The following is a 16,154-nucleotide window of genomic DNA, read 5'->3' on the forward strand; positions in this document are numbered from 1 at the left end:
AGTAAACAGAAATCGCTTAGTCAGCAACTGTCGGCTCCCCAAGAGGTGAATGTAAATAGCCTGGTACCCAGGGGGAGGGGCAGCCGGCAGAACAGGGCCTTCCCTGATTGCCAGCAAGTGAAGCTTTCAAAGGCTCTAGCATTCCTCCTCCAGGTTGGGGGTAGTAGGGAGTTGTCCCTTCTAGTTGAAGTTGTGTGGACTTAGTCCTAGAAAGACAAACTTGCTGACTCAGGGCAGAATTAATATCAATTGAATTTATTACAAGTTACTAAGCTCCAAGGCACATTACAGTGTTCTGTTAACTACAGAAATGTATAAAGGACAAACAGAGCAGATTCTCCATGTCTAACATTTCGCTCTACTGTTCAAAAGCATCCGTGCATCAATAAAGCAAAAAACAAAACAACACGTGAAGACCCAACACATTCAGGTCAGTAGAAACAAACCAAAACATTTCCCCCTTCACAAACTTGCAACAAAAAAAACACCCCAGCCCTCCCCCAACATCCCCCCCTTTACCATTTTGCAAACAAAACAGGAAAACAAAACAGAACAGAACACAAAAATTAAGTGAAGACCTCAACACTTGGGGCTGTTTAGAAAGAAGCTTTCACCATTTTATAGCATCATCATTAATATTATTAATTTTTTTTTTAGGCAGCAACACTGGCCTTGGCAAAACAAAACAACAAAAAAAGTATTTTTCTTTCATGTGTGTTTTTCCTTTCAGAGTGCATAACATTTACAAAAATACACACCAGCAGCAGTGGTTGCTAAGGGCTATTAATTCTGTACCTAGGCAAACATTCTGCCACAAGTAAATGCTAACGATTATGATGCGAATAACCCAACCAATATTATACTGCTTAACACAAACCAGCTTATCCTTCAAATGAAGAAGTTACATACCTTTGTTCCAAAATATAGAAACATACGACGAAAATAATGTCTATACATAAGACTAACTTTTTGCAGTTTGTTATATTCACAATTCTACATCTTGGAGGGGTGGAGAAAGGGAAGGGGAGGGGCGTGGGGGTGGGGCCCTCGGGATGGGAGAGGAACTGGTCTGGGGCAAAAAGTAGGTGGTGGCCCTGTGGTTCAAGGGTCTCTCTCCTTTTTCACTTTAACATCCCCAGCTAAGATAGTCGCGATTTCGCCCTGCATGAAGGCCCAAGGTACATTCGACCCAACTAGGGGGCATTTCTCTCCGCTGGGACAATACACCTCGCCAGTGGCCCCCTGGGCCTTGATACTCTCTCTAGAACAAGGGAAGCAGAATTTGTGGCTAGGGACGGAGGGGCACTGAACGAAATGCGTGTCCTCCAAACGTTCGTGGCAAATAGTACAGCAGAGGGGTCCGCTGTTGGCCATAGGGGAATCCGGAATGTTTTGGGGGTGCACTTGGTCCATGCCCGGGTGGGCATTAGGTGGTGGGGGCGCCACCTGTAAATTCAGGTCCCCGTTACGTGACGCCAAGCGGCGCTGCCCGGGCACGGAGGCAGGCGACACTGGACTACTGCTGTTGCGCCGGGCAGACGCAGTGGTAGAGTGCACGGAGCTGCCGTCCTTGGGCGAGTGCGCCGTGCCCAGAGTATCTGCCACTGACATGAGGGCGGCCATCGGGGACGGCCCGTTCTGGGGGGCTGACTCCGGCGGGGTGGTCCTGTTGGAATGGGGTCCCAGGGGTGGGGGCGGCGGCGGCGGCCCCCCTGCTGCGTGGCCTGGAGCCGCAAAGCCCCCAGCCGACATGGTGAGCTTCAGGGCCTCGCTCTGGTTGGCCATCCACTGCTGCCTCTGCTGTTCCTCGCCCAGCTTCAGCGCGCCCTCGGCCGAGTCTGGGGGCTCGGGGGACGCCTTCCTCTTGCGCAGGCTGGCGGCTGCACCCCGGCCCGAGGGCGCGGCAGGTGGCAGGGCCCCGGTGCCCGGAGGCGCGCTGGGGGCGCGGCTGAGGCTCACCAGCGCGGTAGGCAACATGGGGCAACTGGCGTCCAGGTAGGGCTGGGGCAGCATGTCAGCGCCGGGCACACCCTCCTTGAAGAAGCGCACGGCCTCGGGCAGCAGGTCCCCAAGCAAGCGCCAGTCCCCGGAGCCATGCTTCTTCTCGTACTCCAGGTACTTGAAGCCGGAGGAGAGGCCCCGGCCGAAGTCCTTCATGCAGTCCTGGTACATCTGCTTGGCCACCCCGGACGCGCTGGAGTACACGTTCCCCGAGCCCGTGGGATACTCAATGAACAGCTTCAGCTCGTAGTCCATGCCGGGCTTGGAGACGGCATCGAAGGCGAAGACGCGGCCCAGCAGCGAGTGGTCCTTCTTGAAGCGCACCTCGTAGGGCGTGCAGCCGGCCAGCGTGAGCAGCGTGTCCCGCACCATCTTGGGCTTGTTGGCCCACTCCTCCGCGCGGTTCCGCATGCTCTCGCTCAGCTCCGCCAGGGCCTCGGCATTGCGCTGCTTCTCCTTCAGCTCGCGCTCCTGATCGGTGCTCGACACCGAGCCGGGCCTCTTCCCCCCGGCACCCACGCCCACCTCGGCCACCGAGGACGACGAGGTGGAAGACGCCGCTGCCGAGGACGCCGTAGCCGTGGCGCCCGAGGCGCCCCCGAGACCAGCCGGGCCTCCGGGAGCTCCCGGGGGCGCGGGCGTCGGGGGCCCGCGGCTGCCCAGCCCGTGGGGCGGGGGTGGGGGCAATACCGCAGCGCTGGCTGGGCCGTTAAGCAGCGTCTGCGGCAGCAGGTTCGGGGGCACCGTGAGCTGGGGGCCCCCGCCACCCCCTGGGTTGGGCAGCCCTGTCACCAGCCCACTGTGCGTCCCACGCCGAGACGCCACCGAGGCCGCCGCCGAGGACGAGTTGGGGCTCTGGCGGTTCAGTTCTGGGGGTCCCTCCTCGGGTCCCGACTTGGGGAAGCCGTTTGGGCCCCCCAAGCCATTGGGCAGCCGCGTGGCGTGACTGCTGGTTCCCAGGCTCACCGGCGGTGGCGGATACTCGAACCGGCTTCGCTGTTCCACGGCAGCGGCGGCGGCAGCAGCAGCGGCAGCGGCTGCGCTCAGGCCGTAGCGCTCCAGGCCGGACGGGGCCGCCAGCACCGCAGGCTTGCTGGAACCATCGACGTGGTTGAGCTGCTGCTGTTGCTGCTGCTGCTGCTGCTGTTGCTGCTGCTGCTGTTGCTGCTGCTGTTGCTGCTGCTGCTGCTGTGCGGCGGCCGCTGCAGCCGCCGCCGCCGCCGCCGCTTCCTTGGCGGACAAGCCCACCGTCTTGACCCCGACGGGCGGCGGCGGCCCCGGGGAGCGGCCGTCCTGGAAGCAGCCGTGCGCTCGCTTCAGCTGACGCGCGGTCTCGATCACAAACTCGATGCGATCGGCGCCCTCGTAGTTGACGCAGCCCCGGCACACGGGTTCGGAGAAGTCCCAGATCATGGCCCAGGGCATTCGGGGCAGGTCGCACAGGTAGCAAGACTGTCTCCGGGACGAGGACACCTGCGCCGCCGACATGATGCCAGCCCCGGGGAAGGTAGGCCCCCGCCCGGGCTGTCTCCGCGGCGCCTTCTCCTGCGGGAGGACGGGCTGGGTAGGGAGGGAGTCCAGCTGCGGGGGAGGGACGAGGAGGGGGGGGGCGAGAAAGTTCTGCCCCAGGGGCTGGAGGGAGCGCGAGTCTCCACCGCCGGCGCAGTGCCTCCCCGCTGGGGCTCCACCGCCGGGGCGCCGAACGGGTTCAGCCCGCTCCTCGCCCCCACCTCCTGCGGCGGCTGTCGGGTCGGGCGAGCTCAGGCGCCTTCTTCCTGGTGGCGTGGATCGGGGCTGGAAGCTCCGGGTCCCGGGGGGAGGGGGCTAGGGTGCCGGGTGCTGGCCGTCGCCGCCTCTCGGCCCCCTCCCCGGATCGGCTGGTGCGTGGACGCTGGAAGGGGGCTGCCGCTTCCTTTCTCCCGGGGGGGGGGGGGGCCCTAGGAGATGCGTCCTCTCCCCGCCAGGCACCCCGGGACAAGGGCTAGAGGGCTGTGCCACCCGGTGCCCGGGTCCAGTCTTGCTGAAGCCGCTGCTTCCCGGGAGGGCCGGGGGAGGGGGATGGCAGGCAGAGAGTAGCTTCTCCCCTCCGCAGCGTCGGCCGGTGCGCTGGCGGCGGCGGGGTTTGCACGCCGGAGGGAGCCGCCGCGGCCACCGCTTCCAGGACGCAGGCGAGCACCGGCGAGGAGCGCACGCACGCACGCACGCAGGCAGGCAGGCAGGCAGGCAGGAAGGCAGACAGGCTCCCGCCGCTCACCCCACCTCCCGGCCTGGCGGGGCTCCTGGGCCGCCGCGGCTGGTGGCGCTCACGTCGGCTGCAGGGCACTCGCGCGGCGCCTCGACCCGAGTCGCATCCCTTCCCGCTCGCGCTCGCCCGGAATGTGGGGTTGTGATTGTTACTCTACGTTCCGGAGGCGCGTCTCGGCGCTCCTGCTCCGGCTGCAGCTCGCGCTGTCCCCGGCTCGGCCGCGCGGGATGCCGCCCGGGCGGAGCGCTGACGTCACCGCCATGCTCTGCACCAGTTCCCCCCCCCCACACACACCCCGCCGCCACCACCACCCCCCCCCCCTTTACACTTCCTCTGTCTGTGGAGCCCACTTGTTGCTCCGGGAGGGCGCATGCGCGGCAGGACGCCCAGATTCCTCCCCGCCGGCCCCGCCTCCGCGCCTCCGCCCTCCCTTCCCCCCGCCCCCCCCCTCGCCGTGTGCGTACGACAGCTGAAGCCCGGCGAGCCGGGGCTGGAAGTCCGGGGCCGTGGGGTGGAAATGAAACAGACTGTGACCTTTCCTTTTCCTGCCCGGCTTCCCCGCGTAAAAACCGCCCTGAAGCACACCCCGAGCGTCGTTTCCGATCAGCGTTTCCCACCTCACCTCACCCCACCCTGGGCCGTACATGTTACATAGCTTGTTGCAGGGTTTTCGCTGTGATTTCCCCTAAGGGATTACTCATTTCGGCAGCGATCAGAACTCCCCGCCCTGGTGGAGGTTACAGTCCTTGCCACCCTCCCCCCCTCCCCCTCATGTCCAAGCTCCTGAGAAATTATCTGGTTTTCCGTCATCCAGCAATTGCCTTTCAGATTCGTTTCTGCGCCTTGGTCTAGGAACCCCGAGCTTCGACGATGGCGCTAAAAGAATTCAGGGTGAGCCACCCCTCCCTCCCTTGGCCGAACTCTTAAAAGAACTTTTTTTTTTTTTTTTTTTTGGCTGAAAGTCTAAAAGAAGCTACGAGCACCCCGAGGCCTTTAAGGAAAAGCAGTCAACTGACTGCGCACAGCTGCAGTGGAGGGAGGGGAGGGGCAGGCGCTGAGAGCCCAAACAGGTGAGTGGTTTTTCTGGGTTTGATCCTAAAAAAAAAAGAGTTAGGGGCAGCATTTAGTAATATTGATAGCTTTCTGTGCACCACATCCGCAGTTTTCATATCTTTTCCCCTTTTCTGACGTGCAGTGATTTCATTCCACGCTGCCCTGGTAGGCTGTGCAAGGAAGGCCATGATTTCTTTTCCCTGGTGATCACAGCTCATCATTATTACTCATTGCAGAACAGGTATGTCGGTCATAGCTCTGGTTAGCGCTGGTTGGCGCATTACAGCTGATTCTCTTGTTTATCGGTTCTGCTTTTTGTATTTCATGAAAATTGAGATAATCCCTGGGGGGGGGGGCCTGGAGGAGGGAAGGCAGTATAATGGGATTGGGTTCTGCCCACAGGGTTAGAATTTCCCATTACTTACTGGCTTTGCAACTTGAGCTAGTTATTTATACAACCTCTGTTTTCCTTCTGTAAAGCAGAATGATAGCTTCCAACTGGTTAGGGTGGTTGGAGATTTCAATTTGTTTCTTGTCATACCAAGAAGTAACTCACTGAGACTATGGGCCAGGTACTGTACAAGGTGGTGGTTTATTTGAATCACTCTTAATATTGGTTACGTTATAGTGTAGATATAAAATATTGAGGGGCATTAGCTACATTATTAAGCCCTTATTATCTACAAGGTAGATTCCATTAGTAAACTCTTATTATCTACAAGGTAGAGTCTATTAGTATGAGTTTGCACACTAGGAAAGAGGTTAAATAACTATCCCTCAGCCACTGGAGGTGGGCTGGGATCTAAAGCCAGTAAATCACAAGCTTAGGCTCCAGAGTGTAGGGGATGGTATGGGAATATGTTGGGGTGCTCAAAATTTCCATCTGTACCCCATACAGAAAATCAAAGCACTCTGCAAATGTATGATCAAAACCAAGCCCTCCCCTTTCAGATTGTGCCACTGAATTCTTCTTTATACAGAAGCTGTGGACCTGCCATTGCCAGACCGTAACAAATACCCAGTGCACAGTGTAGAGCCGAGTGTTGTGGGATGCACAGGAAGATAACAGTAAGTGTTGGTTATTGTTAGTGTTGATATTGGTATTTGTATTGTAGCTGGCCAACACGTGAGAGTGCTTTGTAAAAGTGTGTATGACATATAGAGCATTCTTATCACTGCAATTACCACTATCGTAATAAAGTTCCGTTGAAGCAATAATAACTACTTATTTTTATTTTGACATTTGACCTCGAGAACCTACTCTCCTACCCAGGAGAAAGAGAGAGAAGAGCCCTTAGGGGAGCCTCTCTTTCATCTCAGAGCAGCCAGATTTCTGTTGTTGCAAAACAGTGAGCTCACTGTGCGCTCCAGTGCAATAATAAACTTTGCCTGGCCTGCTGGCTCAGAGGGATGATTCCTCTGCAGAGAGCTGCTGCTGGCATTGCCTCACCCCCTCCAGCCTTCCCCACACCACAGCTACCCTGGAGTGAGTCAAAACACAGGCCTGGGAATGGCTTGAAGGCCCTACCAGCCTGGGGCTCCTGAGCCTTGGCATGGATAGTTGACCCATTTCTTTACATTATTTAGTCATTCTCTCTCTCTCTCTCTCTCTCTCTCTCTCTCTCTCTCTCTCTCTCTCTCTCTCTCTCTCTCTCTCTGCCAGTCCTGGGGCTTGAACTTGAACTAAGGGTCTGAGCACTGTTCCTGGCTTCTTTTTGCTCACGGCTAGCACTCTACCATGAGCCACAGCGCCACTTCCAGCTTTTTCTGTATATGTGGTACTGAGGAATCGAACCCAGGGCTTCATGCATCCTAGGCAAGCACTCTACCGCTAAGCCACATTCCCAGCCCCAGCTATTCTCTTGAATAGATCCCAAATTCTGGAGAAATAGCAACTTAATCACAAAGCCTCTGTCTGGGCAGCTAGAGAAAGCATGTTGGGTTCTTGTGTCATGGTGTTATGTTTGGTATGCACACACATGTCTCCATCTCCCCAGCTTGTCTCCATCTCCACTGTTAATAAAGGATAGATATAAATACACACTGCATGCTGGTGTATCTTCAGACACACTGCAAGAATTCAGAGTACATTTAAACAAACTTCCATTTCATGCTTCAGTCTTATAATCCTTTGATTAAAAAAATACAACTCTCCCCACCCCCCAAAAAAGACAATGGCATCATTTTATGGTGACAACTTGCTATTTATTGACTTATTTATTAGTGCCAGTCCTGGGGCTTGAACTCGGGGTCTAGGCACTGCCCCTTAGCTTTTTCTGCTCAAGGTTAATACACTACCACCTGAGCCATAGCTCTATTTCTAGCTTTTTGGTGGTTAATTGGAGATAAGAGTCTCATAGACTTTCCTGCTTGGATTTCAGCCTCCTAAGTAGCTAGGATTATAGGTGTGAGCCACCAGCACCCGGCTGATAAATTGCTTTTTAACTACCTGTCTGAGATGGCCCTGTTTGGGAATGTGTCAGATTGTTGAGCGGCAAGACCTGCAGCATTTTGGAGATGGATTATTCCCCCACCCCCCAACTCCCTTCTCTGACAGCAATACTGTGACCACGTGGGAAGGAATTGAGCTGGGGATGGTGGGGGCTCAACCCAAGAAATCGGGTGCATACAGAGAGGCAGCTCTGCTGTTGAGTATGCGGGATACAAAGACATAAGTAGAGCAGGGCACAAAATGCCAGCACCCTCTCCCCAGAGTTCTTCCTCACTAGCTGTCTCCCCAGCTTGCCATCTGAGCTATCAACCTCAGAGAACCTCTCAGTTCTATAAACAGAGGTTTGACTTTCCCTTCATCCTTTCCGGAGGGCTCCAGAGCTCAAAATCGGGGTTGAGAACATTACCTAGAGCTAACTCTCCCTTCCGCCCTCCTCTGCCCCCCAGGCTTGTAGCAGAGATGGGCACAGAGAGGGGGTGCTTTGGGCCTGGTATCTCTGCAGCCAGCTGGCTCTGGAGGCCGAGGCTGAACCTCGCGTCACCCGGCTGCAGCGCGCGCCGCCAAGCGCTCCGGAGAGAGAAAAGCCTTTTTTGGTCACACTCAGCCAGGGCCCCCGTAAGCAAAGCCCGAGTTCCTGGCCTGGGAGAGCTACGGGGTGTAGATGAAAACAAACGTCTGGGTTGGGCCCTCCTCGGGCTTCTCCCAGGCCCGGATCCCAGCGAGCCAGAGTTCCCAGAACACTGAGCTTTTTTATTTTTTTGCAGAGCCTAGGAGAATGGGGAGGAATGGAGACCGCGGGGTGATTTACACGTTTACTCCCGGGCCCGATCCGTGGCGGAAGTCTCTGCCTTTCCCTAAAGAATTAATCCTGGTATTTAAAAAAAAAAAAAAAAAAGTATTAAGTTGGGCCAGGGCATAGGGTTACGCAAGAACCACTCGAGCGTAAAATCCCAGGCAGGACGCGATTCGCTGAGCGGCCCCGCGGGAGCCGAGCCTGCGCCGCCCGTCAGGACCTGCCCAGCCAGGGGCGCGCGGGCACCGCCGGGTGCAAGGGAAGTGGGGGCGGGCGCGGTGGTTGGTGCTGCTGGCACCGTGGCGGACCAGAGCGATCGGCTCTTCTTGGCTCATTTCTTCCTGGAGGGGCGGGGAACCGGGAGGGGAAGAAAAGCATGGGGGAGTCGCGTCTGGTTCCTGCCTCCTCCCGGCTTCCTTTCCTTGCCAACGTGCCAGGACACGGCGGGTGCGGGAAGGGGGAACCGAGCGCTGTCCTCAGCAAAACCAGTGTGTGTGTGTGTGTGTGTGTGTGTGTGTGTTTCAAAAATAAAGGGACCCTGCACTAAGCTACCCAGGACCAGGTCTAGAGGGAAAACAAGAGGAATCGTCAGACAAGGGTGCTATTCATTGCCCTGGTTGGGTTCAAACAACCCCAGCAAGGGGGCAGGTGAGGAAAGAAGCCGTGGTGGTCGACAGGACAGTAAACAGGGTCCCTGGGGAAGTAGCAGTCAAAGGTCACGAGTGGTGCACGCCCCAAGACTCTCCACCCCACCCTGCATGCGGTGCGCATGGGCCTTCATGAGCCAGGCTCGCTCCCCACTGCCTGCAGTGAGCTGGGGATTTCCACGGCTCAGCGTCGGAGACAGACCCACAGCGACCCACTGCCGCCGGCCCTTTCCTGCCAGGGCCTCCCGAACCTCAAGCACAGGAAGCCCCTCCCAGAGCCTGGTCCTCCGCGGTCCGCCATCGCTGCTTTCCCTGGTTTGGGTGGATAGACCCAAGACTTCCAAATATTTTGATTTGCTTGAGCTGAGTTGCTCAGAAGCCCAGCTAGGGAGCCAAGAGAGAAGGGTGAGTATCAGCAGATAGTTACATTGTGTTGTTCCACTTGGACTTGGCTGACCTTAAAGAGCTGTGTGTCCTTGAGCAACTCACTTGAACTTGGGTTTTCTTCATCAGTAAAAACAAACAAACAAAAAAAAAAAGACTGGGAATAATTATGCTGCCTCCTTTTGGCTCACTGGCCCAGGCGGAAGACACGATATTATAATATGCTTAATAAAATGTAAGAGATTATTAACAATATAATGACACTTGTGTAGGGCTCCAAAGTGCATTCCCAGACATTATCTCACCAGTCCCCACACCGGCCTGTGAGGTAGGTGTTACTTTCAACAGCCTTCAGTACAGGTGAGGCCCTGAGGCGAGCAGGCCAGAGGTGGTCCAGAATTACCGGAAACACAGCTTCTCCTGCTGTAAGCTTGGCATTCATCTTGACAGCTGCTAGCCTTTTGGGGGTCCTAGATGCTGCTAAGAAACTACAAAATAAAATCTTTCTGCCCACAGGAGTTTACAGGTTAAATCCACGAGGGTCCCAGTAGGTGTAAGGTCATGCATAAATCACCATGTGTTATTTTGGAGCTAAAAAAATCATCATCCAGCTTCTAGCCATATTTCCTTGGCATCTCCAGAGACGCTTCTCTCTTTTTGTGTTTTCTACGCTGTGGCTAGAGGCAGAGGTGACAGGAAAATCTGAAGAACTCACTGAAGTGACTAGGGACTGCCAGAGTTTCTTGTCAAGAAGGCTTGCTTTAAAGCTGGGTGCTAGTGGCTCACACCTGTAATTCCAGCTACTCAGGTGGCTGAGATCTGAGAGTTGTGGCCCAAAGCCAGCCCAGGCAGGAAAAGTCTGTGAGATTCTTATGTTCAATTAACCAGAAGAAAAAAAAAACCCCTGGAAAATGGTGGTATGGTTTAAGTGATAACCTTGAGCAAAAAAGCTCAAGATAGTGTTCAGGCCCTGAGTTCAAGCCCCAGAACCAGCACACATGCATGTGCACACACACTTTTAAGTTGCACTTCTGAGGCAGGTCCCTCAGGCTGAACCTCAAAGGGAAGAAAGGAAAATGAAGAGCAACCTTTTATCCTGCAAGGAGCTTTTTCCAGAGCTGAACTTTAAATAGCACAAGTAACAAGCCTTTATTCCTACCTAAGTCAGGTCACATTGGATTGGGGCCCCCTTGATGACTAGGGTAACTGCTGCCCTCACAGTAGGTCTAGGACAGGAACTTAAACCTGATCATAGAAAGGCAGGGAACACAGTGAGCCCCAGCCCTTACACATCTGGAGGACCACCAGGCTCTAACCTTTCTCTTCTGGCCAGACATTGAGGATCTAAACTCCATGGGTCCCTGGATACCTGGTGGGTGTGAAACTATTCTACTTACAAAGCTGAAACCTGGCTGCCCAAGGACCTGCTGGGTTTCTGTCCCCCAACTCCTCAACTTGTCCTCCTCCATTGGCATTCGTTTGGTGATCTAATGATTTATCTAGAGTAACCTTTTTTGTTTTTTCTTTTGTTTTGGCAGTGCTGGAGATTGAACCCATAGCCTCCAGCATGCCGGATAAGCACTTTACCACTGAGCTACATTCCCATCTAGCTAAAGATCTAAGGATGAATCAAGCTAGACTGGCTCCAGCCCAGAATCTAGAAGCTTCCATTTCCTCCTAGGTGTCCTAGTTTTCTGATGCAATAGCACAAGAACCATGAGAGACAGCACTTATTCAACACTCTCCCCAGCCACATGACCGACTGGAAACAATCCATCTTCTCTCTAGGCTGCCTCTCCTCACCTGTCAAATGCCCATCTTAAATCCTGTTCTTACTCTAGTGGCTCACTGTGAAATCCTGTATGTGAATGCCTAAGGCTATAGGGTGGCCAGTACTGACACAGAGCTCTTTTCTGCGCACTGAGACCTTCTGGATGAAACCCATGGAAAACCAAGCCTGATGCTACACCCTAGCCATGCAGGCTGACCAGCCTGGCAGCTCTGTCCTGAGCCAAGGGACAAATGAACAGTGAGTGCCTCTTGGCCTAGGAGTTGGGCCAAGACAATAGCACAGTTTGGCTGGTTCCTGGTTATCTCTCCTGGAAAGAAAAATGGTCCCCTCCCTCTCCCCAACCCTGGTGGTGTTGGGGGATGGGGGTAGGAGAGCTACTGGATTTATTTAGGGCTTTTACTTTTTTGTTTTGGCCAATTTGGAAAGAAAGAGGCAATGACCTCCTCTTAAAAAAAAAAACAAAACTAGGCAGGAAGTATGCAGGGAGGGTCTGAGTGACAGGGACTAAGGGTGTAATTACAGGTTTTTGTTCAGCATTTTTATGTAATTAAATCCAAAGGAAAGGGAGCCTGGGCCAGGCTTCTCCAATGCTAGGAGACCAGAGCTATGTGTATGAGGAAATGGAGGTGCAGAATGGGACAGCTTTTCAGTGAAATGGGTTTCTCGCATCTCTACTACTATTCCTGCATTTCTTTTCCCCAAAAAGGTACCCGATTATTCATCTTTTATTCGATTTCACTGCTCTCTCCATGGTGACATTTCCCAGCCTTCTGGCCACTGCCTTTCCCTTACCTCCCCCTGCCCACTTTTACATACTGCTGCTTTCTGCCTGGTTGCCTACACAATAAATCCACAGCCAGCGACCTCCAGCGCTGCGAAATAATTCTCTTTTTGTTTTGAGCAGCTCCTGGCTTTCCCCGTTCCCTCTTTGCAACAACACTTCCTACTATCGCCCCCACTAGGCCTTTCCAATTGCTGCCTCGGTTTCCTTGAGCGGCGAGGAGGTTCTGGGCCGCTGACATCCGATTTCTGCCCTGGCCGGAGCGCTCAAGACGGGGTCCGAAGGTGCGGGGAGCTGAGTCTCCACTTCCTCGGTGTCTCCCCGTCCCCTAGCCCTCGCTGGCCCTCTAATGTTCCCGGGGCGCTGGGGATTGGCTGCCAGAAAGGAGCCGCTGTGAACTCGCATTCTTCAGGCCAGGAAACCTGACCCACCCGCGCACCACGCGCCCCGGAGGAGGGGCAAGTGCATTTCCACCCCCCCCCGGAGGGCGGGCCCTCTGCTAGGGGCAGCTGCCCTCCTACCCTGTGCTCCTGCCACCACCACCCCGCCCCGTGCCCCCCCCCTTCCCCACCCCAGATCTCACCCCAGCCCTCCTCAGCCCCTTTCACCTACTCTTCCCAAGAACAGATTGTTTATCCGGACGGGCAGCCAAGAAACCTACTCCTGTTTCTGGCCTCTGCCAGAGATTAATCACACTTGGGAACAGCACAAAACTTGACTGTGTTGGGGCGGGGCGGGGGTGGGGGTAGGTGTGTATGTGGAGGAGTTGGGGGGGGGGAGCGTTAAAAGGAAAGACAGATCAAGTTGACATTTGACAAGCTGACCAAATCAGAGCTACTAGGACATTGACCCTCCCTTATTTTAGAAAGCCAGAGCAAAGGACTGAATTATATTTCATTCCCACCCCCTCTACCCCACCCCACATTCGCCCTCTTTCTCTAAATCCCCCTCCTTCTCCTGGTTTTCCTGTTTGATGCCTTAATAGTACTGACTGGCTTTTAATTCTGATTAACATTCTCAGCTGGGGAGTGTTGTGGTGTGTGTGTGTGTGTGTGTGTGTGTGTGTGTGTGTGTGTGTTGGGGCCAGGCTGGACCCTGGCAAGACACACTCACAAACCTGACTGCCTGACAAATCCCTTCTTTTCATCCTCTTTGAAATGACATCAAGATGGACTGGGGGGGGGGGGGGAGGTTGGAGGGATAAAGAGGAAAGGCATGGAAAAAAAGAAGGGGAAAGTAATTTATGTGCTTTTCTAAGGCAGCTAGTACAATTCCTCAGAGAGAAGAAATGCCAGAATCCACTGTTTTAGTGGATTTTTAGACCCAATTGTCAGGGTGATCCTGTCAGGGATTTGCACTGGATCTGCAGTTTCGGAGCCAGGGACAGGCACACAGCATTCCTTGTGGCTGGCCGGGAGGTGCCCTTCTCAAGCAGGCTTCCACCAGATTCCTATCCATCAGGATTTTTTTCCCCTTCTTAAATTCATTGCAAGATATAGTCTTTTAAATTGGTACGGATTTCAAAAAGTCCACGTTAGAAAACTCCCTATAAAACATGAACCCCAAAGGGAAAGTGCAAAACCCATTTGATCCAAGATATAGCTATCTCCACTCTGGATTTTTTCCCCTCCCCTTTGCTTTACAACTCTGCAGACATCAGGTTAGCAAAAGGTAATAAATAGTCCTTGCACAGCAGGGTCTGGACTAGTGAAAACAGTTTACTGAAATTAATGGGCTTCGCTTGAACCAAAACCTCCACTTTGGAATTAATGCCAGACATAGTTTTCCTGAACTCTATCCAACCGCCTAAGCAGCAGACAATTTTCGTTCTATTTGTGCTGGAAAATAAAGCCTGAGCCCTTGATCTCAGTGTAGATTTTCATTAAAAAAAAAAAAAAAAAAGAACAGCTCAGTGAACGCGATGCCAATTTCCATTTTCTGCCAGCAGAAGTCCTTGGTACTCTGGGCTTCGCCTGACCATCAGAAGTTATCTGGTAAACTTGCCATTGAAAACCATCTCCAGATTCCCTCCCCACTCACTGGTGGCCTCCAAGCTGCCATCATGACATCTGGGAGATCCAAGGAAAGATCCAGAAACAGCCCTGCTCTCCAAAACAACCCCTTCCGCTCCTAGAAAAGCTGGATGTGGACAGCGTTTTACATTTGCTTGGAAAATCAATCCCCATTCCCAGCCCTAAATGTAGCTCCAAACCAGTGCTCCCATCCCCCATTCTCTACACCCCCCCTCCCCTCCACAGCAGGGGGGGGAGGTGGGAGGTGGAGGGAGGGGGTGCCTGGTAGGCGAGTTGTCTATGGTTCTGAAGATGCTTTTATTTTTATTATTATTTTTTTTTAAGGCTGAAAGGCATGCAGACCACGTGTTCCCACCCAGGGGTTCTGGAGATATTGGCAAGTACAGGGGGACCCGGCTGTCAGTGTCTCATGCCAGCCTGCCCCACCTCCCCATTATTAAGAAAAACCCGATGGTGGGCAGCCGGTGTTCTGGTTCTCATTGTACAGTCTGCACTGGTGACACAGGACATGTGGAAAATTTTGAGTGCACTGCGGTGAATGGTGGAGGAGGGGGGGGGGTAGAGCTGGGCGCAGGGGGAGAGAGGGAGGGGGGAGAGGGAGGAGGGGGGAGCGAGTTACTTTTTAGCTTCCGCTAAGTACTTGGCAGCCTGCCAGGCCCGGGGGATGCTGGGAAGCCGAAAAACCTCCCCAGTATAAACTGCCAGCTTTAAGCAGCCCTGACAGTTCTGCTCCTTGCAAACTTGGCAGCCGTTCAAAGTGCTCTTTCATTTGAGATGCTGGAAGCCTGCCATGTGCAATGCAGATTTGCGGTGCCTGCGCGCAGAAGGAACTGATAAATGCCGTTGCCGTTGCCATGGGGACGGGAGGCTATCAGAATGGCCTTGTGATCCGCAGCCTCTCCGCGCGCGCGGCAGGCTCCCCCCCCCACACACACCCCGTCCTCTTCCCACCCCCCCCCCCACCCCACCCCCTCTCAACCCCCGCCCCTCCTCCCTTCTTTAGTCAGTGAGATGGTGAAATAAATGTTCTGGAAAAAGGTTAACCCTTCCCGGCTCTGGTTCTGAAGCCCTGCCTGGGTCCTTAGGAGGCAAGCCAGGCACACAGAGCTGAACGCCCCCGCTTGGGGAGGTCACCGTCCCATCCGCGGGCCCGGGCCTCCTCCCCGGTGGCAGGTCACAAAGCTATTTTGGTTTGTTGTTGTTGTTGTTGTTGTTGTTTTAAATAGAGCTTTTTCAGCAAGCTCAAGTGGAAGTCTTTGAGTCATCAAAACCCGGATGTAAACACAGCAGCCCTCCGTTCTGCACAGTTTGCGTGTATTTTATCTTCTTTTTTTTTTTTTTTAATAATATTTAGCTGGCAACTTGAAACCGAAAGCGTGCCAGATATTTTAGCCAGCCACTTACATCATGCAGCATCCATCTTAGGGAGAGTAGCTACATGTCCTTCTCTTTTTTCCTCCTCTCCCGCTCCTGCCCACAGACTGCAGGAAATCTGGATGTTTCCGAAAGCATCTTACTGCAGTATAGAAAACCAGTCCCTTAGAACCGCCATGGACTTTAGAATGAACATGACATCAGCTTGGGCAACAAAGACCAGGCTTATGTTCCTGTAAGATAAAGGGTGAGCCCAGGTGAAATAGATCTATCATTTTTCTTTCCATTTCAGGTGACTCGTGTGTGTGTACCAGCCTGGCTCCCGGCCTCCTCTCCCATTTTGCACAAGCTGCCATTTGAAACACAGCCTGATTCAATGTACAGAAACAAAACAGTACGTTCAAGATTTGGTATATTTTCAGGTCGGTAATGCCAACTCTCCGGGTGGCCTGTTTAATGGGAAAAAAAAAATACTCCACTCCAGCCAAGGCCTATGGAAACAAAGAGAGTTAGTGATTTATTTACACTGGGAGTAGAAAAGGTGAGCAGTATTCCTTCGGTGCTATTTCCTGAGCACTTCCTGGACTGAAACCTTGGTT

The 16,154-nt window shown here is 54.0% G+C and overlaps 1 protein-coding gene and 1 long non-coding RNA gene across 2 annotated transcripts; one reads left to right on the plus strand and one right to left on the minus strand.

Annotated features, from left to right (window-relative positions):
• Window positions 1-239: 239 nt before the first annotated feature.
• On the minus strand, window positions 240-4,519 carry Irf2bpl (interferon regulatory factor 2 binding protein like). The gene has a single exon (XM_048361797.1). It carries the CDS (start codon window positions 3,487-3,489, stop codon window positions 1,102-1,104), a length of 2,388 nt encoding a protein of 795 aa, XP_048217754.1. The 5' UTR covers window positions 3,490-4,519; the 3' UTR covers window positions 240-1,101.
• A 176-nt stretch (window positions 4,520-4,695) lies between these two features.
• Window positions 4,696-6,517, plus strand: LOC125362886. The gene is made up of 2 exons (XR_007213144.1): window positions 4,696-5,137; window positions 5,442-6,517. It is a non-coding gene; the product is annotated as an uncharacterized LOC125362886 (long non-coding RNA).
• Window positions 6,518-16,154: the final 9,637 nt, after the last annotated feature.

The sequence above is a fragment of the Perognathus longimembris genome, chromosome 14, assembly GCF_023159225.1.
Source record: "Perognathus longimembris pacificus isolate PPM17 chromosome 14, ASM2315922v1, whole genome shotgun sequence".
NCBI lineage: Eukaryota > Metazoa > Chordata > Mammalia > Rodentia > Heteromyidae > Perognathus > Perognathus longimembris.